The sequence below is a fragment of the Myotis brandtii genome, unplaced genomic scaffold (genome assembly GCF_000412655.1).
Source record: "Myotis brandtii unplaced genomic scaffold, ASM41265v1 scaffold686, whole genome shotgun sequence".
NCBI classification, from domain to species: Eukaryota; Metazoa; Chordata; class Mammalia; order Chiroptera; family Vespertilionidae; genus Myotis; species Myotis brandtii.
In genome coordinates this window covers 1,783,295-1,806,280 of record NW_005370683.1, presented here as the reverse complement: position 1 = coordinate 1,806,280, position 22,986 = coordinate 1,783,295, and the positions used below count along the sequence as shown (strand labels likewise).

General features: G+C 34.5%; 1 protein-coding gene across 3 annotated transcripts in view; it reads right to left on the bottom strand.

Annotated features, from left to right (window-relative positions):
• The window catches only part of CNTN1 (contactin 1), a 279,131-nt gene that overhangs the window by 134,531 nt on the left and 121,614 nt on the right, over window positions 1-22,986 (bottom strand). For all 3 annotated transcript variants that reach the window (XM_014529573.1, XM_005881686.2, XM_005881687.2), the window contains 2 exons: window positions 4,722-4,856; window positions 3,363-3,395 (listed from right to left, as the gene is read on the bottom strand). In XM_014529573.1, the coding sequence (XP_014385059.1) occupies window positions 3,363-3,395; window positions 4,722-4,782 (94 nt within the window). In that variant the 5' untranslated portion in view covers window positions 4,783-4,856. The remainder of the gene's footprint in view (window positions 1-3,362; window positions 3,396-4,721; window positions 4,857-22,986) is intronic.

The following is a 22,986-nucleotide window of genomic DNA, read 5'->3' as shown; positions in this document are numbered from 1 at the left end:
ACATCCATTTTGAAACAAATTCTATTTCTCATTCTGTAATGTCATCTCAATCTGTTGGTTATCAAACATAATTTTACATAATTATATTTATTGTAAAAAGAGTTTCAGGGAGAAAAATCTATTAGAAAAAAGCAACGGTGCCAAAACTTGAACAGAGTCTAATATTGGAATTTTTACAGTGTTTACAATGTTATCACAGGGATGTGGCCTGTGTTACAAGCTCTCTTGAAATACAGTAACTATTTCAACTCTCTCAAAGCACACTTCTTCCAGACAGTGCAGCCTCTTCTCTGCTGTCAGCTTTCCTTCACTGGTAAGAGAACAAGGACATCTAGGACTGGAGCTTTAAATGCTCTGGTACCCCAATCTGTTAGGATTGCGGATAGTAGGTAAACTATAGTAATTTATCATAACTAAAATGGAAAGGAGTTCGTCTCAAGAACGTGCAGCAATCACTCGTTAGAACAAAGACTGGGTCAGGTTAGCAGGAAGGTTAAGTTGACTAAATTTTCTCTTGCATGGCTTGACCCGCTCGAGAAGAGCCTACCACATTTCTTCATAGCAACCACCTCTTTGACATATGGCCTACCCCTGAAGCCTCTAAACCAGCGGTTCTCAACCTGTGGGCCGCGACCCCTTTGGAGGTCGAAAGACCCTTTCACAGGGGTTGCCTAAGACCATCCTGCATATCAGATATTTACATTAGGATTCATAACAGTAGCAACATTACAGTTATGAAGTAGCAACGAAAATAATTTTATGGTTGGGTCACAATATGAGGAACTTTATTTAAAGTGCCAGAAGGTTGAGAACCACTGCAACGCTGTGTTTTGCATCACTTTCTGGGGAACTTCTCACACCTGTGTATGTATGCTGCCTTGAGCCAGGGAATGTCTGAGGGCACAGAAGCTGGGAGAGGCCAGGGAGGAGCCTTCCCTACAGGTTCAGAGGGAGCATGGCCTTGATAACACTTTGGTTTTGAACTTCCAGCCTCCAGAGCTGTGAGACTATTTTCTGTTTTTCCAAGCCACTCAGTTTGTGGATAGCAGTCCTAGGCCACTAATACATGTATTATACGTATTACATAAGTAGTTTCAGTACTATTTAAAGTTCATAATAAACTGTTAAACTTGAATGAACTAGCCTTTCCCAAATTAAATGAACAATTATGTCCTTTCTAATATAATTCCTCTGAACAACCTGCAGAACAAGTGTTCTTTGAAATACCAACCTAACACACTCCATCTTTTCCCATCCCTGTACTTGCATTTGTGCTACTTCCTCTAAGATTAGCCCATTTCTAACATTTGAAATACCTACCTCCAGCATTAAATATTTCTTAATTCCTCAAAGTAGTTATTTAAAGTGCTTTTTAAAATATATTTTTATAGAGTTCAGAGAGGAAGGGAGAGGGAAGAGAGAGTAGAAACATCAATGATGAGAGAGAATCATTGATTGACTGCCTCCTGCACGCTCCCTACTGGGGATTGAGTCCACAACCCCAGCATGTGGAGTTGCGAACCTGGGACCCTTTAGTCCGCAGATTGATGCTCTATTCGCTGAGCCAAACCAGCTAGGGCTAAAGTGTTTTTTATATTTTTCTTATAAATCTATTACTTAACTTTTCTTATTCCCTATTCTATGGTAAGGTTAAGTCAGGTAATGATCTTTATATAGCCTACATGTGGTGATTCCCGGCTAATGAGGTGGAAACGAAAATAGCTTTGGTGGAATTCAGGCTAAGACTTTCCTTTCTCTTAATCCTTATAGCCACCTAAAAGTGGAAGCTCTCTATATGTATCCTTGCTTTTTATGGATATCCGGGCATGAATATCCTTGCTGCATCATGTAAGTTGTAGCCATGGTTGCTCAGTGATTCTTCCTGAGTATTTGCTCTCCTCCCACTGAGCAGTGGCTTTTATGTTACCAGTTTTACTATATTTATTGAGCACCTATTATGTAGTTACTGTGCTAGAATCTATTGTCACATATTTTTCTTAGTTTTACATCCTCATAAGAATCCTGTGACTTTTGCATATTGGAAAATTGAGGTTTATAGAAGTTGAATATTTGAACAAGATTGCATTGTGAGTGAATACCAGGTTACAAATGCAAATCCAGGTTAATCTTTCTCTAGGCTTTGTTTTCTTCACCATATCATACTGCCTCTATTTCTGGCAAGAACTGTTCAGTGGTTGAAGTAGGTCTACACAGGGTTGTTAATTATCTATACTAATAAAAGGGTAATATGCTAATTAGACCGGGAGACCTTCCAGACAAAGCCATGGTGCCAGGGCCGAGGCGGGGGCAGTTAGGGGCAACCAGGCTGGCAGAGGGGGACAGTGAGGGATGACCAGGCTGGCAGGGGGGCAGTTAGGGGCAACGAGGCCAGCAGGGGGAACAGTTATGACCAGGCCGGCAGGCAGGTGAGCGGGTAGGAGCCAGCGGTCCAGGATTGTGAGAGGGATGTCCAACTGCCAGTTTAGGCCCAATCCCACATCCCCTCAGGAGTCCCAGATGGGAGAGGGTGCGGGCTGGGCTGAGGGACACCCCGCCTCCGTGCTCAAATTTCATGCACCGAGCCACTAGTAGTCTATAATGAATAATACATTTTGCAACATCTTTGGACTCCTTCTTAAACTGAATCTTAAGGTTCTAAGTCTATTACCTTTAGTTTTCTCTCTCTCTCTCTCTCTCTCTCTCTCTCTCAGCAATGTTTAATAAGTTAAATTTTTTAATTTATTAAAAAATAAGTTAGGTTTTTACAATATTTAAAATATTATTGCAAAATTTAGTAGCATAAGATTGTTACAAAGAATACAGGAACAACACAGGCCACATTGAATATTTTCCATCTGTTGCAAGCCTCTAATACAGTGATTTTCAACTGCTGTCCTCAAGAATTTTTAAAACATGCAATACTTGATTACTTAGTCAGGGGCACGAATCTCTTTTCCCTTATAATGTCCTATGACAAAAAATGGCAACAGCCAACACCAAATAGCCAACCGGTGTGAATGAATCAAAATTATACCTATTTTTTTGTCAGATCAGCAAAAGATATAACATATTTTTTGGTGTGCCTCAGAATTTTAGTAATTAGTTTATGTATGCCATGAAATTAAAAAGGCTGAACATCACTGCTCTAATGGGATATTTATGTTATTATATCCATTCATTCATTCATTTGGCCAACAAACACATTGCCTTATGACTCCAGATAAAGCTTCTTACAAAATTTCCACAGGGTTTAACATTAACCATTTGGCTTTAAGTTTATAGAGTAGGTAGCTTAAAACAGAGATGAAATATGATTCATTTGAGGAAAGTTATTTTTAAAATTTACCCTTTTATCAACTTACCTCCATGACCATACCTTCTGTGCCATGTAAACTCTAAAAATGAAAGAAAAAAGATTTTAATCCCAAAGCAGCTCTTCAAGTTGTGGTTTCAAATATTACTCAACTACTGAGGTACTAGTTAATGAAATGAAATTACCTGTCCTTTACTATTAAGGTTAAAGTATCAAAGCAGCTTTGCAGACATTTGTCTTTGCAGTTTAAAGTTGTGGTGCTAAAATTTATGGTCAACAAAATTAGTATTAGGTTTATTTAATTCATAAAAATAAGACAGTGACAATAACCCTACCACAAAAATTTTCTTTATTATATTTGCATAATATATGTATATATGCATATAAATATATATGTATAATTTTTGTTGTTATATCAATGTCATTAAAATTTTAAGTACTGCTTAAGTTATAGATTTTTGGGATTCTTAAGTCATAATAATTACTCCCCAAAATAAAATAGCATTTTTAATTTATTTTATAATAAATAAGATACAATAGAATCTCCATTAGTGCATCATTAAGCAATCAATGGGGATTGCTAAGTGATAGGATCCATTTATGTCTTGAATTAATAGCAACTCAACAAGTATTTACTTAGTTAAGGCAATAGAGATGGAGGTATTAGAAAAACTGATTGTTAGAAAACATGCTGCTTCAGAGAGAAATACGATATACCTCTCCTTGTAGAAAAGATTTCTGAATCCTTCAAATTGTCTTTGAAAAATAGTATTTGTTTGTCCTAAAAACTACAGAATTCTTAAAACTGCTTTGTTATTTTTAATGTGCCTGCACATATTTTCAGATTATTTTAAAATTGTTTTTCATAAGACTGACTAGCCAGTTAATATAAGTTAAATTATATTAACTTAACAACTAAATAAAGAAGAAAGGTAACAAAAGCTTAAAACCAAGTATTAATTATTTTGCCATATTTTACTTTTATTTATGCTAATAAGGTTATTTAAGTCTATTGTATCTATATAGTGAAAATACTATATAATGATGAATTGTTAACTATCTTTTCCAAACTACACTAAATGCTTTCAAGTTGAAATAGGCTACAGTAGAACTATTAACCCCCCAGGAATCAACAAATGCTACTCAGCAGTGTTTTTTTTTTCCCTCCCCGAGATCCTGATTGTACACATTTGCCAGCATACCACTACATAAGATTGACTGAGTCTTGTTAAATTTCAATTGAAAGTAAATTAAAAATAGAGTCCACCTTGATATGCATTAATTTATTTGCATGACCCAGGTGTCAAAAGAAAATATTTTAACTTTCTACACCAGATTTAATGATGTGAACACACATATTTATTATTTAGACATTAGTTATGGATAACATGCAAAGGGTATTTCTTACCTGATAGACAGGATGTAAAAGATAATATCACAAGGTGACTAACCAGCAGCCACATTTTCATCTTGTGTTCAGTAGAGGTTAAGTTCAATTTTCAAAAAAAGCTTTAGCTTTATGGCAGTTGGATAATATTAAAAGCTGCATCAAGGAAAGAAAAATAGAAAAGAAGGGAAGCAAAAGGAAGGAAAAATGTTTGTCACTTGGGTACAACAGCATTATCTATTTTACCTTATTTTATATTCCTTGTTTTTAGACTATGTTTTAGTTTATTTAAATACTTTTGTAAACCCCATGTAATAATGGAAAGAGTAGACTCAGTATCAGGCCCTCAGCCGCCTCCTAGTACTGACACTGTATGACCATAAGCAAGCCAATCACTTGGTATGTTTTAGCTTCTAACAGTTTAACAATTGAGTATGATATTATCCTTTCTACAAACTGCATGGTTGTAAACATTTCAATATCATTGTTTTGATTAAAAATTGAATTTATCTGAAGGGCTGGTAGGTACAAAGATTCAACTAATGATTTATTTGTATAAGAGCTTTGACAAACTCAGACATTATACACTAGCATTATTTGTTGATGGTTTGTGGAATATTTTTGCCAAGAATGCTGATTTTTAAATGTCAAAATATATTAATTAATAATAAAGTCGTTCCCCTTCACTTCTTTCATTTATTCACTCCACAAATGTAAATAATTGCTCCTCATATGTCAGCAAGGGAGAATCTAGGATTTGTGGGGCCAAATCATTAAAAGTTGGAGAGCTGTATTTAAAAACAAGAGGAGAAAATTACTAATACAAACTAAGCTATAAAAAGAATATCTTGCTTTTATAAATTCCCTCCAAATTTATGACCACGTGATTATATCGGTGAGGCCTTCTATATTACACCCAGGGCTTTGGAATAGCCTCACGTAAATGAGAGGATCCACAACTTAAGCTTCATCATCTTTGTGGTAAACCCACCTCTACGAACAAGCATATAGACAAATGCATAAAAAAGAAAGACATAGTTTGTTTACTCTTAAGAAGTTCACAGATCACTGGGAAGCATGTGTATACAGTTCAGTGAGGTAGCTGTTTAGATCTATATACTATTAAGCTTGGAAACGTGTTAATCATTTTAATGAAAAGCATTGTAAGAAATGTCATGGTGGGCATAGGTCCGACTGTGGTAGACAGGGCATTGTGGTGAAGGTACTGCGCTCTTAGATTTACGTTATTTGGTGGCTGCAAAACCCAACTGCTTCTTACTAGAACTTGTTGAGAGCAACATGACCCAGGGCCTTAGAAAGAGACCTCTTCAGTTGAGATATAATGGGAGTGTCAATTTAAAAAGACATGCGTTCATGTTTTCAAGGAATATATAATGGCCTAGGAAAATCTCATGACATACAGTTAGATATCATATATAAATTAAGAATAAGCCTGAAAGCAATTCCTAAAAGAAAATACCTAGTGCTATAATGTTCAAGACATAATATTTCAACACTTTCTAGAATGTGAAAATAAAATGATACTGATTGCTTGTATTGCAATGCCATGCTAAAGGTCCTACTTATGTTTTTAATTGTGATGAATTTTAAGACCATATTTACCCCCATCGAACCACTCTATCCTGATTTGCCAGACTCCTAGCATTTTCAGAGACTCACACAAATATTTAGTATACTACATGGGCCAGGACAAATATATTTTCCCTTTTGGTGTATATATTATTCTGAAGTGAAAAATCATTTATTTTGAGATAAAATTGGTGGAATTCTTAGAGAAAACAGTAGAAATTAATCAAATTAGCATAGGATATATTTAAAATATTTTTTCAAAGAAAAAAAATTCAACAGACAATTTTTAAATGCCAGGATTAATTTATGATCAACATTTTTCTTGGACATATGTGAGAAGGTGACAACTATACACCTGTATAAATTGCATTAAGCCTGGACTTTTAAATTAATTTTATTTCTTTTATTAAGTGGGGCTGATCAGCAAAAAAAACAAAAAACAGGTATACAAAAGTGAAGAATAAAGAAACATTTTTTTTCAGGAGGCAGGGAAATCAATAAGTGATCTATGAGAGGATTTTTAGCTTTTCATTTTGTTGATGGACATATAATTTTATTAGTATTTTAATATAGACCTAAATGAAAATGATTTAAACCTGTATACATTGTTTATATCTTCTAGAGTTTGTCTCAAAATAATGTACAATTGAATATTTTTTTTTTTAGCCTGTTGGTTCCTAATTCTTCTCATTAAGTTATGGACACTAACTAGAATGACTTCTTTTAATGAGGAAAAATTTAGAAAAAGCAAACACATAAACTATGCCCAAATTGTTGTGTTAAATCAAACAATTAATTAAAGATTAATCTAGATAATATATCTGCAAACATTTTGCATATTAAAAGCATATGATGTTTAATGGGGCAGTATTATATTTTAAATAACTATAATTTACCAATTAATAAAGTGTTGTAATTTGAGAACTCAAAATAATTCTAAGTAATAACTCTAAATAATAAACATATTCAACTCTGTGGGAGGGATGCTGCTGCAGTTTTGAATGTAGAGGAAGCAGCATTGACCAGAGAGAAAAATAAATATAATTACTGTGAGGGTAGCCTTCAGATTTTTAATATTGATGAGTTATGTAAATTTTTGGTCTCTGTATCTCATTAAATTTGCAGGCTTCTGTGTCCACACAGAGCAAGTGATTTCAAGAAATTAAAATTAAAATACAGAAGAATTTCCTTTGTCAAGGATGTTATTTAACATTTCCTTCTCAAATGTGGGAATTAATGACAAGGCATAGTCAAAAGGGATCAGAGTAATGGATACATGGAACAGACTGAGAGAGGTCAGAGAGGAAGGGATGGATGGGACTGGATGAAAGAAGGTGAAGGGATTAGCCAAAGAGCATGCAGGCATAGCCCATGGACACAAACAACAGTGTAAGGATGGCCAGAGGGAGGGGTTGTGGGGGCTGGGTGGAGGTGGGAAAAGGTGGGGAAAATAGGGGGCATCTATAATGGTGTCAACAATAAAGGGAAGGAGGGAGGGAAAAAGGAAGGAAGGAAGGAAGAGAGGGAGGGAGGGAGGGAGGAAGAAAGAAAAGAAAGGAAAAGAAAAGAAAAGAAAAGAAAAGAAAAGAAAAGAAAAGAAAAGAAAAGAAAAGAAAAGAAAAGAAAAGAAAAGAAAAGAAAAGAAAAGAAAAGAAAAGAAAAGAAAAGAAAAGAAAAGAAAAGAAAAGAAAAGAAAAGAAAAGAAAAGAAAAGAAAAGAAAAGAAAAGAAAAGAAAAGAAAAGAAAAGAAAAGAAAAGAAAAGAGAAAAGAAAAGAAAAGTCAGATCTTTTCCCAAGTTTGGCTCAACTATTCTTTAGCTTGCAACTTTGGGCAAGTTACCTCACTCTAATTTTCCTCATGTACAAAATATGGAAAGAATGCCTACATCATGAAACTAATGTAAGGGTTGCATGAGATTATACATGTAAAATGTTTACCATGAAAGTATTTCATAAATATCTACTTATTCTACTAGGCAATAGGCCTGTCAGTCTAGGGACACACCTCTGATTTGTTGTTTCGTCTCTACTATCTGGCACAAAGTAGTCACTGATACATACTTATTGAATAAATGAAGGAATACATGTGTTATTCCATAACTGTATTCCCAAGCACTTGCATTAAACAAACTGAAAATTAACTTCAATTCCTTAAAATAAGAATAGAATCGTGACAGTAGGTAAAATATCTCTTCTTGGGGCTTTGGTCTTTGTTAGAGATTATAAATATACTCTAAAAGATGATATTCTAAGTAGCAATATTTTGCAGCATTTTAATATATACTTTACTAGTATTGTTTGAAGTCTGTATTTCAAGTTGAATATGTACACTTCAGAGAAAAAGAAAAAGGTATTATTATTCTGTGTCGTATCTTTTCCTTCACTCCAAAATATTGCCTATTTCAATAGGACAGTGGCAGCATGTGATCTATTTCATTTAATGGGTTTCTTGCTATTCCAGTATAAAAGCATCTTTCACATCTTGTTCACACACTTGTGTTCTGCTGGCAATTTGTTCTATTGTGTCATCAGTTACCCCATCATTTCTGACTCCCTGTTCACATCCCTGGGCAGTGCGGCAGCAGAGAGAGGCTGCACCCTTCCCTGTTCATGCGGAAGAAACTGCTCTTCCCATTTCTCCCTGGAGGACATGCCACTCTAATTCACAGCTAACTCCCCAGCCACCATGGGCCTTGAACTGTTGGAGGTGAATGAAATAGCAGAGGAAGAAAACATATAATGCTGACAATGGTGTGACAGTTACAGGAGCCAACATTTTTGCTTCTCAATAATCAAAGTAACAGAATGACCAGAAACAGGACCCAGACAAGCATTCCTGTCCCACAAGGAACACTGTGTTGCCCAGCTGCCTGAACTCGCTGGCTTTCAGAGCCCCGTGGCTTCTCATTCTCTCAGCCTAGCCAGGGGTGGGCAAACTTTTTGACTCGAGGGCCACAATAGGTTCTTAAACTGGACCGGAGGGCCAGAACAAAAGCATGGATGGAGTGTTTGTGTGAACTAATATAAATTCAAAGTAAACATCATTACATAAAAGGGTTTGGTTTTTTTTTTTTTTTTTTTTTTTTTTTAGTTTTATTCATTTCAAACGGCCAGCGGGCTGTAGTTTGCCCATGGCTGGCTAGGCCTTACACCAGGTACTGCAGACACTGTATCTCCCAACCCACCAAGGCTCGATGGTGTCTAGTGACTGGCGTGTCCTTGCTGTGTACTGGCACTACATTAATTTCCAAGACAATTCAACTTCATTTCTCCAGCACTCTTCATTAAATCTCTTACTAATGCATTAAAGCAACAACAAAAATATAATAAGGAAACATAGCATGACATTCTTTTCCTTCATTTGCCTTCTTTCTTTCCACACTTGTCTTCTTCCCCACTTTTTTCTCCTTAATTTAGGCAATGCTAGGGTTCTCCTTTGAGAAATTTGGACCATATGTAGGTATTCAGTTTTCAGCTGGAAAGACATCATCTAGCTCTTCTGTTTTTTTCTTCTGTCATAGGATAACCCAAATAAATTATTCAAAACAGCATAAACAATACATTAAAAAGCATTTAGCCATAGCAATTACTCACAAAATATTTCATACTGCTATACAATGAAATGATGTTCCATCAAGACAATAAGCTAATACTTCATTGAACTAATTACTATACACTCATTTACACTGATTGAGAACAAGATCCAAGAAATATTGATTAAATATATATAGAGAAAAAATAAATAATATTTTATGTAGTATATATATTAGAAAATGGTCACATCTCTGTTTCAGAAAGAATAAAAAAGGATTTTTGGGATATGTCAGGAATCTATCCTGATCTATCCTTAACATAGCCCATGAAAAGCTAAGTTAATAAGAAAATTTAACCTAAAATATTACTCATGATGCTTATTGCCCTGGTCCTAAAGAACATTTGCTATAAAGTTCTATATCCAATAAATAGAGGAAGCTTGTTGGAGTTAAGCACAAGTTAACCTAGATGAAAAGACACCAATGTCTCTTACTCTTCACTGTAAAACCAGGGGACATTTTATCTTCAGATTTACTCTGAAATTCTGCCTCTGCTGCCCAAGTCATGTAATCTTCCTGAGGTGTCAGTCACACAGTCTGGACCATAGAAAATTAAGTTCCTTCTTCAGACAATTAATGTGAGGACTAAATCATGTATGTTATGGATATGTGTATGGGTATGTGTGTAAAAGTCCTTGGTACATTCCAGAAGTCAAAATAGTAAGGTGGCATCAATAAAATTTTCCAAAGATGAAATTAGTTTTGAATTTTAAAAATGCTAATCCTTTAGAAGGGGGATGTTATATACACTATGTACATTAAGTACTTCCATATCAATATTACATCTTTCCAGTTAATTTTCAGATTATTACACATAATTTAAACGTAGGTGACACAACTTCCTCTAGATGAATAAATGCATGTTTTGGATGGTCTTAGTCTCTAGGCTCATACTGACTTCTTTAACCTCTCTCACCAAATTATTACTGTCTCGGTTTAACAGTTCTTCTGAAAAGCCATTAATAATGTTTTGGCAACTTACTTTTATGGCCAAATATACTTAGTAAAAATTTTTGAAAAATGTGCCTTTCTAAATCTGGAAATAACCTTACACACATCCAAGGAAAATACCAGTTTTCTGAAGGTGGTTATAAATAACATCCTTCTGTTCTAGAATAGAGTCATATCCTGCCCAACTAGCATAGAGTGTAATGGCCTTGATGCAACTGCATTAGCCCGTGAAAGGGCCTTCCACTTGATTGTGTGTGAAGTATACATAAAAAGAAGTTCAGAACACTTCAGTCAATATAGCACCACCAGACTGTGAAGTGCAATGACTTGGAGGCTGCTCGGGGAACTAAAAATCTAAAGGTGTTTGAAGATGTGAACATTAATTGAGTGCTGACGGCACAGCCTGCATTTTATAAACTGGCAGCTCCCATTTTTAGATAATTGGATTTATGATTAAATTAATTGCTCATTTATTTTTAAAATGACAATGCATACAGAGGAACTTAAAAATAGTGGAATCCCATTTGTGATATTCATAGCACATATTTTTCACAGGCTAATGTAAGCTGACGATGTCACACAAGACTATAATTGATGCGGTCGTGTTTATTCATTGGAATAGTTTCAGGAAACTATCACTTGTAGGTGGCAGAATAAGTAGAAGTCAACATCTACTTTGTCCCACAATTTAGGAGTGTGTGTATAGTGTGGTTCGGTATCTCTTGAAATTTGAAGAAATATAGAAAGACCCTGCTGACTCCAAAGTATTTCCCCTATGAAACCGACAAGGTGCCTATCCTACACAATTATTTTGATTAGAATTACAAAATTAAGATGATAATGGAAACTGGAAATAGTAATAATGAGCAAATCAGGCAATATGCTTTCTTGATTATTTGCAATTCCAAGAATTACCATCTTAATCAATCAATAAGAGGGGGTTGTTTTGTCATGTAAGATTTAGAACCAAATTTAGAACCAAACAGACATTTGTGGGATTCTACTCAAACTCTTCCCATCAGCATATTAGTAAGAAAAACTTTTTTGCTCAAGGGTAAAGTCATATTTTCACTATTTTGAATCACCAGAATGTAGTGCTAGATTTGGCAAAAAACAAAACAAAACAAAAATTGCTGCTCAAAATATCAGAGTAATATTAAATGAAAAATAAAACATTGCAGTAGGCATTGGGGAAAGGTAGTGTGGAGTAGAACTGATCATCCCTGTGCTGTCAATGATTTACATAGAGGATCAGGATGAAGAAAAATAAATGAAACCAGGTTATGGATGGGAGGACAGAGGGTAACAGGGTAACCTCAGATACATGGGGATAGTAAAGAAGCAATAACATGCAAGTGTGCTAAAATTTTTATAAATCACTAATCTATATATCACCTGATCCTGCCAAAACTCTGAGACTTCTACAGATAAACTGAGTTATGGGGATCATATGGATTGCTCCAAGACACACAGCTACTAACAGAGCCAGGGTTTGTCCTTCTATTCTAGACAGATTTAATACTATAGTTTATTTATTATCTAATTTTTTAAAAGATACAATATGTTCTTGCTCTAAATTGAAATAATTGATATTTTGTAAATTCAATGATTAACATACTTTTCAATACTCGAAGTCAATATCCCAAAATAAGGTGTAGGGGCCACCTACATTAACATTATTTGGTTGTGCTTGTTAATAAAATAGATTTACCAGCAACTCCCAATAATAATTAGTCTCTGGGGAATAGCTGAAGTATCTGCATTTTAAGCAAGCTTCCCAGGTAACTGGTAGGCATACTAAAGTTCAAGAACTATTGTATTAAGTGTGTTAGGTAAAGGTTAGAAATATTTTCACCACTCACAGAGAGCATGCAGATGTGTTCTGAATTAAATAGGCCACATCTTTAGCCACTGCACTCTAAAAATCAGAAGATATGCAACATTTACTAACCTGCCTCTTAAAATTATGTCTGCCCTGTACTTTTCTGTGGCACATTGTATAGGTGAGAATTAAATATTGCCTATGTCTACATCTGATTTACTCTACCATATCATAGTGAACAAGGCATTTTGATAATAATGTTTTGACTACTACCTGGAAGGTTTCCTACTTTTAAATGAGACCCTCTTGCTGGATTATAATGACATGACTGAATGTGCTTTTAACTTCTCTTGTTGTAGTTCAAAATGATCTGAAATAGCAGAGCCACTACAAAGAAATGTGCTCTGTGATACCTTCCCTGTGAATCATATCTAAAAACCCAAAGCAGGATTTAATAACTCTTTGACAGCAGAAAAATTCCCATGCCAGCGAGACAGAATTTTTGAACTTCTTACCCTTTTGTTCCCCCACTCCCTGCAGCCACCACAAGGCACAAAAGGACAAGACCTGGGAAGAAACTAACAGAGTTTGAAAGTCTCTTTCAAATTACACTGGGAGCTTTAAAGACTTCCTGGGCTGTAATCTCCCTATTGTGCCTCTATTCTCTGCCGAGGTGGCCATTTCTACTAAAAAGGCATTATTGCTACCGTGAGTCTGTTTTCTGAGTCTCCACTCTAAGCCATTCTCCCTAACAGGACAGGATTCTAGCTGCTGCTCCTCTCTCCACAGTATTGGTATGTCCCGCAGGTATAAGAGCAGGTATTTATTCCATATTCTACCTTGCCAATCTAAAGATACACATAATTTCTTACTGTCTTCTGACAAGAGGCCCACCCAGGAGGGGAAAACGAGACTGAGGTTCTTGTAACTTCTATTAGCTGCTGTTCAGATTAAGAGAGATACTAAACAGAAGGCACAGTCCTCCTGGAAGAACATGATGTAACCCTGACATTCTATCCTTTTAAATGACAAGTAAGACTGAGTCATTGTACAATGACCCTATAGTATCAGTAACATGACTGTATGTCATTGTATTAATTGTTAACCAATGAGTGATTCCTACTCAAATAATTTAGGCCTTTATTCCCAGAAACAACATTAGAAAATTATTTTTTAATACACTTCAATTCAATTAAAACAATTCAAAAAGTTAGTTTTGAAACATACCAGTATATTACAGGATATAATTGAACGTTTGTGCAATCTCATCAGACATAAGAGTTTGTATTGCATGTTGTTCAAAGACCAAAAAATGTGTTTCATTTTTTTTGAAGAGTATAAAATAAAACAATCATATAAAGGTAGGTAGATGGCAATTTTTAATTATTCATTCATTATTCCATACACATATATGAAGTATTCTCTACCAACTGGAGACATTATTAGCAGCAGCATAAGTACTAGTAAATCCAAGGTTATATATTCAGTAAGGGACTTTCTAGATTAGAGCGTATCAATAGCAGATTGTCTCATTCATTTTTCTATAACCATATTGCCTAACATCATGCCTTACACAGTAAAGATACTTAGCATCTGTGGAATAAATTTATTGAGCAATTGCTAAGGTAAATCACTGGTCTATATTTCACAGGCAGATCCATGCTGCCGGGGGAAGTGGCAAAAGTGAAAGCACAAAGTAGCAAAATAAAGGTCAATTCAGAGAATCCTGAAGAGTTTGACATGGCCTGGGCCTACACACATAGGAGCATTTGAAAAAGATTAGTTGAGATTAAAGTGCTGGAGAGCATTATGCTAAGCGAAATATGTCAGTCAGAGAAATATAAATATCACATGATCTCACTCATTTGTGGAGTATAATGAACAACATAAACTGATGAACAAAAACAAATCCAGAGATAGAGAAGCATCGATCCAATGCTCAAACCTAAGAGGGAAGGTAGGGGAGTGTGGGGGTAAGGGGGAGAGATCAACCAAAGGACTTGTATGCATGCATATAAGCATAACCAATGGATGCAGACACCAGGGGGGTGAAGGCATGAACAGGAGTGAGGTGGGGGGGGAGGGCTGCAATGGGGGGATAAGGACACATATGTAATATCTTAATTAATAAAGAAATTTTTTTTTAAAAAAAGCGTAGTCAAATTATGGGACCTTTAATGCCATGAATTGCACTTTTGGTTCCTTCCAGAAGCAGGGAGTTTCCATTACTAAATTATTCTGCAAGAAAAACTATATCCTATCTAATAAAGAGGAAATATGCTAATTGACCCTCATTCTGTCACAAAGATGGTGGCACCCACAGCCAATAAGGAGGGAATATGCTAATTGACTGCCACGCCCTCAAAGATGGCAGCACCCACAGCCACAAGATGGCGGCGCCCAGTCCCCTCAACCCTACTGGGGTGGCAGGCGCGCCTGCCTCCAGAGTCCCCCAGTCCCCTCAGGCCCCCAGCCGCCCAGGGCCAGCCCAAGGCGCAGGCAAGCTTCAGATGTCAGCTGCTCAGTCACCCAGGGCTGGCCCGAGGCACAGGCAAGCTTTGGATGGAGGGTGCCCAGCCACCCAGGGCTGCCCGAGGCTTGTGCTGCCAGCAGTGGCAGCAGCAGAGGTGTGATGGGGCATCGCCTTCCCCTGATTGCTGGGTTGCCTCCTGCCCCTGAGGGCTCCCGGACTGTGAGAGGGGGCAGGCCGGGCTGAGGGACCCCCCCTCCAGTGCATGAATTTTCATGCACTGGGCCTCTAGTACCACTATAATATTTAATAGTCAGTGCTTTGGTTAACGAATGATCTATTCTTCTGGCTCTTTTCAATGCTACATTACAAGAACAGATATAAGGAATCTCCCTAACTTATCCATCCTGCTGCCCTCACAGTAGCATGGAGGTTTCAGATTTATAGTGATAGCATGTCTTAGGCTGTACAGAGAGCTTTATTCCTTTTTATTCAAATCTGTTCAAATATAAATTAAATTTCCAATGTGGTAAGACTGAATACATCTCTCCATTTATATAAAATTACAGAACAAATGTATGGATTATTCAAAAATTGAAAACTAAAAGAAAAGGATTCTATAGCTTCTGATAATATTTTTATTCCCTCTGACTGTAATTATTTATTTGTATCAAATCCAAGTCTCATCAATTAGCAAATGCTTACTGAATACCAATTTTGTGAAAGACCCCACACAAGCTCTAGTTGGTAATATAAGAAGCAAATCCTCAAACTTCAGAAGCTTAGAGTCAACTTAGACACAAGCATCAGAGCAATCTCAAAGAGATCTACCTTGACCCTTGCTACCAATAGGAATCTTTGCCTCTGCATTTACTATTTCAATAAACATCCAAATATCTGAAGTTTAGTGAACAATTTAAAATTCAGTTTTATCTTCAGAAAATTTAACTCTCTTGTACTCTCTGCCTCAAAAATCAGTGATATGCCATCATTTCATAATCCATCCAACAAATATCTATTGAGTATCTTATGTCAGACATTATCCCAGGTTATAGAAATAAAAAAAGTCAATTTAAAAAGTTCTTAGCTTAATAATTAATGTTCTTATGCTTCATAATCTCTCAGTTTGCAAATCAGGTTCTGTTCAGAAACTTAAGTAATAACACAGTAATCTTCATATGTACCAGTGATGTAGTTACTATTACTAACCTCAGCTTATGTATGAGAAAACAAAAATCTCTCCTATATTTCAACACCTAAATCAAGCTGTATCCTTATACAAAGACTATCCTTTGACAATCTCCTTCTATGAGGTCTTCTCCCTTGTCTAAAACTTGAGCAGTTGTTTGACTCACTCATTAATACCTTCTTATAATGTCCTTTCTTATATTTCAAGTGCAACTGAATAGAGGGACATTTTATTAGAAAACATATTTGAAGATAACTTCAGAGGTTGAGAAAATGGTATATTGGAGTAGTGGTTTCTATGCCCAATTTTGGTATTTGTGATGATAGGTCTTGATGGCTTATGAAGTTATAAGTAGAGTAGAATATCTAACTTGAAGGTATCCTGAATATATGGTAATAGCATTTTAGAATTTTTCATTATCAAAAGGAAAGCCACAAGAGTGTGGATAAAGTAAGATCTCATTCATATGGCTAGTTCATTTTGGGCATGTTATCTCAGCATCCGTAAAATGGAAATAATATGTAATTGTGATAATTATATGAAAAATGTACACAAGCTACCTGTATGAGTTTTTCTTCACCACTAACAAGATTAGAGGCTACTAAGGAAAAAGAACAAGCCTTATACATACCTTCATATTCTTATTAAGGATTAAATACTTTGCATAGAGTGTGTGATCAACAAATATACATGTGTGCATGTGTCCATGTATGTGTATATTTAATGCCACAGATAGTTTAAATATCATAGAAAAAAGTGATAATTAAAATAAAAAGCACCACATTTATGAATGGCTATGCAATGATTTCCCTTTAGAACTCTTAAAGCACAAGAGTTATTACAAATAGTTATTGGTTTGAAGATAATTCCATGCATTTCTACAATTGGGAGGAATGATATGAAACCATCTCATATAACCCCTAATGAGTTCTTTAACAGAAATGCTAATCGTTTTTAGGGACATAACTTATTCAACATCTGTATACTCTTAATTTATTAAATGGAAGTCCACCTCTACAAGGGCAAGAGATTTGCAACCTGAAATATTTCAGTTTTTAGAAGACCCAATACTAAAAATACTAAGCAGGAGTATTCTGGTTACTATTATTAAAGATTTCATATGTAGATCAAATATAAATAATGAATGGTCACTTTGATCATTTAAGACTTGGGAGGAGAAATATGGACAATATTGAACTCAACACTGGTGCTTTATTGAATGAGACTAAACTTTTTTTTAATAGCCATAATAAAACTTATGTGAGAATAAACCTTAATAGAGTACAAATTTTTACATTCTGAAACCTGTGAGTTTCTAAGATCTTTATTCTGAAAAACTGAAACTGTAGTTGTGATATTTCTTTTAAAACCCTTAAAACATATTACTAAATTATTTTTTAAAAGACTGTGTTAGTTACAACTTCTTATAGCAATGTACCAAGCACTTAGATTATATATGTCACCTACCTCTCACAATAACTGTGATATAAGTTCTTTTTTGTGTTCATTTAAGAGACAGCACAACAGAGACATATAGATTGAGCAATTTGCCCAAGACGGAGGTGCTAATAAATAGTGGAACTGAGATTTGAACCTTGGCTGGATTTATACTGCTAATATACTCCATGTTTTAAAGTCCTAACAAATAAAGATATGAACTATGATTTAAAAAGGCACGAAGGCAACTGCATAGCTATTAGAAAAAAACAGTAAAATGTTCCAATCTCACTTCATACATCAACATAAATTCAGATGAATTACTAAAAGCTAAAAAATAAAATTCAAATCCACTTAAAAACTAATATAAAAAGGCAATAAATATAACCCTTGAATAGAAGAAAACATAAAAATAATTTTTAAACTTCATATACTAAAATTTGTGAACAAATTAAAAAGTCAAAATATAAATTGAAGGGAAGATTTAGAAAGATTACAGAAACAGTTATAAGGAACTCACAGTAACAGATGTGAAAAATATTAAGGTCACAATAGATAATTAAAGGACCCGATTAGATACTTACATGAAAGAATAAAAATGAATGACTAATAAGTGAATAAAAAATACAAAATTTTAAAAATGCTCAGTATGTTTTATGTGATTAAATTTGTACAGCATTGCAATTAATAAGATTCAATGTTGGTATGAATGCAAGCTTGATATTTTTCTATATTGTTAGAAGAAGCTGTAACTAACACAATCTTTTTAAAATAATTTAGTAATATGTATTAAGGATTTTAAAACAATTAAGATATTTTGATACAGTGATTTCTCATAGAGAAATCTATTCTAATAAAATAATGTGTCTTAACTCCACTTCTGTTATTACAACAGTACAATGAAGTATTAGGAAGGCTTTAAAATTATGCTTGTAAGTGCTTTATAATAATCAGAATCAGAGTCAAATACAGTTTATTCTATATTATGTGAAAAAGCAGAACTAAATATTATAGAGCATGAACTCAAAAATACAAGGTATAAAAAAGACTCAATAAAATAGAAGACAATAAAAGAGAAAAAAATAATAGAAAAAAGTGGGTATTAAAAAAATAAAATAAGATTTTTATAAATACATCAAGGTACGTAAGAAATTATAGTAACTATAAAGGAATTAAACTAATCCCTTGTTAAAAGTCAGGGAATGTATAAAAAAACAAAAACAAAAACTCTCTAAACCCCTTTAAAATTTTTTCGCTAACGTACTAAATATTTAGAAGAAATAAAATATGAAGAAATTACCAACATTTCTGTGTGGTAGCATAATAAATGATCTTTACCTTCATTACATTTTCTCTATATCCAAAATCTTTTGTGATATATACATTACTTTAGCAATCAGACAAGTATTATTAAAGCAAAAATTAAGATGACTTATTTTTGTTTGTGTGTATTTCTTTATAAAGTGATTATTTTGACAATGTATCATTATAAGCTTAAAATTATAGCCTTACTCAAATAAATACATGGAAGTTTTGGTGCAACATAAATAAACTAAAACTATTTCCATAATGAAGCTATTTAAGTGAACCTATAACAAATTCCCTTTGGATGCAACTTTAACAGATTAGTTTTCTGTGTTTGTTTTTTTAAATCAGAGCATGCTACCACTACACTTTTTTGCTATAAGATGGAAGACAACTCTGTAGGGGTTTTCATCTTCGAATTGCGTTTCCTAGCAACACCCTTAAAGCCAAAGTAGTGTTGTTGTTTTGTTTTTAAATCAATCACTCCTAACTATAGCAAATGCTTAAAAATATCTCTTTCATTCTGTGAATAAGCAATGCCAATTATATTATAAGACAGCTGCAAAGGGAAAAAAGAAATATCAATTCTATGTTCATTAGAATTCTCTTGATCCCTTTTCATACTATGATGCCTATGCATTAAGTTTGGGAGAATATATGTGCAATTTTTTTCAGTCATAGTTATATAATTTCAGAAATACTTTTATTTGTCAATGATTTTAAAAAGCACTGCCACTGTAACTATATCATTTTCTCAAGACCAGAGATAATTAGCAACTAATTCTAAAGAATATATTTAACATAAAAAATTCAGCCTTCTCATAAGATTAGTCATTCTGTAGAATAACTGAATAAAAGATGATCCTCAGGAATATCTTAAATATAATAACTTATACATAGATTTGCTATAATGTGTCAAGTGTAAAATTCAAATAAATCCATGAAGGGAACAAAATGAAAAATCAATGCTTCATATGTTAAAAGCAAGTAAGAAATAGTTTTTAAATGTCTGTATTTTACTATAAACTATTTTACTTATACTAAACATAAAATATGTTAAATTCAAAGCATTTCCAAAGGATATTATGTGTATATGTGTGTTGATATTTATGTTACCTATACCACATGGGTTTATTAAAGCTGAATACCGTTTGAGCTTTAATTCACAATTAAATGTGACACAGATCCTAAGAGGTGAACAAGAGGAGAAAGAGGTTCAGATGAGATTGTTCCCTTTGAAAAGAAAAGTTCCTATTGTTGCCTTTGAAAGGAATAGTTTCTATTAAAACAACTAGTCCTATAGAGAAGAGAAGGTAGAATAATGTTCTTATCACTGTTTCTCTGTGTTTCACATTCCAGACAATCTATAGAGAACTCTCTCCAAGAGTGAATCAGAAATCAGAAAGCATCTGGGACACTATCATTTATTTTTGCTCTTCACATCTTTAGAATTGTCTACTTTTATTGTTGTTGATGACACATTTCTTCTTGTATGTAACAGGTTTTGATTCAAAATTAGAAAAGGCACAAATATACTGATGAGGTTTATTTAACTCATGTGTCAAAATAATCAGAATGAATCACCAATAGAGTTTTAAGTATTTCAAAATGCTAGTTAGCTCCACTTGGTCTGTATATATTATTCCATGTGCCTATTGTCTTGATACTTACTTGGCTCTTTTGTTGCCTGCCCCAATTACAATCAAGGTTCACTCTCAGAAAATCCAGAAGTGATCCAAATTTATCACAGATAATTATTGTTCCGTGTCTGTGTATCTTTCCTGTTCCTGTGCCGCTTCCTCTCTCCACCTGATGCTCATTGTAACGAAGCTTCATCCTTCTGTCCTTCACTTCACTCTTTTACCTAAATTTTTTCTCTGAACATTTATAGTAAATTATAAATTACATAAAATTCACTTCACATATTTAAAAACAAATAACACTTTGCAAAGGGGGCAAATACAGAAAGCGAGTCAATTTATTCTCCAACAACAAATGCCTATATGTAAAATTAGTGTTAATATATTTTACTTTCTAATTATACTCCATTAACCAGAACTCAAAGTTGGAAATATTTGGGCAAAATGGTATGTACTAATCAACTACTCCAGACCCACATGAGTATGAAAGTTGTTTATATACACTGCTACTGTGAAACTCATGTTATCTATTTTTGGTTTCCTGATCACTATTATGAAGCAGTGACATTTTTGTAAGTCAAGGGATATAGCTATAATTCACAAAATAGGGGTCCCATGAGGGGTTTTAATCTTTTAGGGTGAAACTCGACCACATTATTTCTCAGACCCAAATATTTATCAAATTGTTCTCTTAGGTATTTATTTTAGTGCCGGATGCCATGCAAAAATGACTGATATCTAAGGGTGTCATAATTTTAAAACCTCTGGAACATGATATAACTCTAAGTCACATATAACTGTAAAAATAACTATTATTGAAATAGCTAATAGATCAACAAGCTCATCATCATCTCATCACCACCATTATCACCACTAACAACAGCTAGCCAATCAATCACCAAGTTGTATAAAGTCATATTTGAAAAAGTATGCTCATTGCCATCACCCTTTCGGTTCCAGTTTATACAGCTTCAATTCATAGAAATGATAGCAATAAAATTCTACATACTGATCTCATACAGACTAAATATTTGGATTTATTTGCGCACCAAATATAACCCATATTGTATTCTCTCTCTCTCTCTCTCTCTCTCTCTCTCTCTCTCTCTCTTTCTGTCTCTCTCTCTCTCTCTCTCTTTCTCTCTCTCTCTCATACAAAAATATCCTCTCTGAAACAAGTCTTCCTTAATTCTCATTTATGTGGATGTGGGGGATGGTAAAGGCTTATAGGCTTATGATCTCCCCCTGGTAAATCTGTATAATTCCATCCTTTTAGGATTGTCTCACAGATGAGTTTGTGAATCTAGAAGTTTCAAGCATAAAGTACAATAACTTTATTCGGGAGTTAACAATTTCTCTCTCTTTTCTATTGAACTTTTTAATCCTAGGAGAACATAAGCCTAAGAATGAAAGCCTGAGGATGAAAACAGAAAAGGATAAAAAACAATTCCTTATTAAACCATCTGTGCCCTCAGATATTCCTGAGCCCTGTTTACCTCTGAGTTTTTAGTGATCTGTACTAGACCAGCCTTCCTTCTTCAGCCAGCTGTAGTTGGGTTCTCTGTCCTAAGTGATGCACAATCGTTCACTGTGTGATTTACTTGCTTAAGATGAAAGACTTTTTTGCCCACAGCACCTAGTGTACATATCCTAATGATTAAAATGTGTCTTTTTCAAAACTTTCGTTTCCCTAATATTTAAACACAATCCATTCTAGTCAAAGCAATTTATCACTACTGTATCCTGAAAACTCAATGGCTTTGCTTTACTCAGTAAATGGATTTAAATCCACTTACTCAGAAAAGAATGCTCTCCTACTTCCTCTTTAAACCCACTTCACCAAAAAACTCAGCAAAGGGGATCCTTCTCATAAAAGACTTCCTGAATCGTAGATCTCACAATGACCTCTCAACCACTAAAATCTAATTGAATCTAGATTTATTGATACTCAACAAATTCTTGTTGAATGAATAAACACACTTTTAGTGTGTACCAGCTAAATAATTTCTCTTTTCTTTATTTATATCCTGTCTTACCTCTCTATTTCATATTTACTTTATTTATAAATACTTATTGCCCGAAGTAAACATGCCTCTGAGTAGAATACTGCATTACACTACCTTGTATTCCTTACAGCTGTCAACTGCAAACTCCCTGGATTACAGGTATTATCACAGATATTTTTGTATTCAGTTTATTTTATTATAATGTTACTAGATGCCCGGTGCACAAAAATTTGTGCACTCGGGGGGCGGGGGAGGGGGGGGTCCCCCGGCCCGCCCCGGGCCC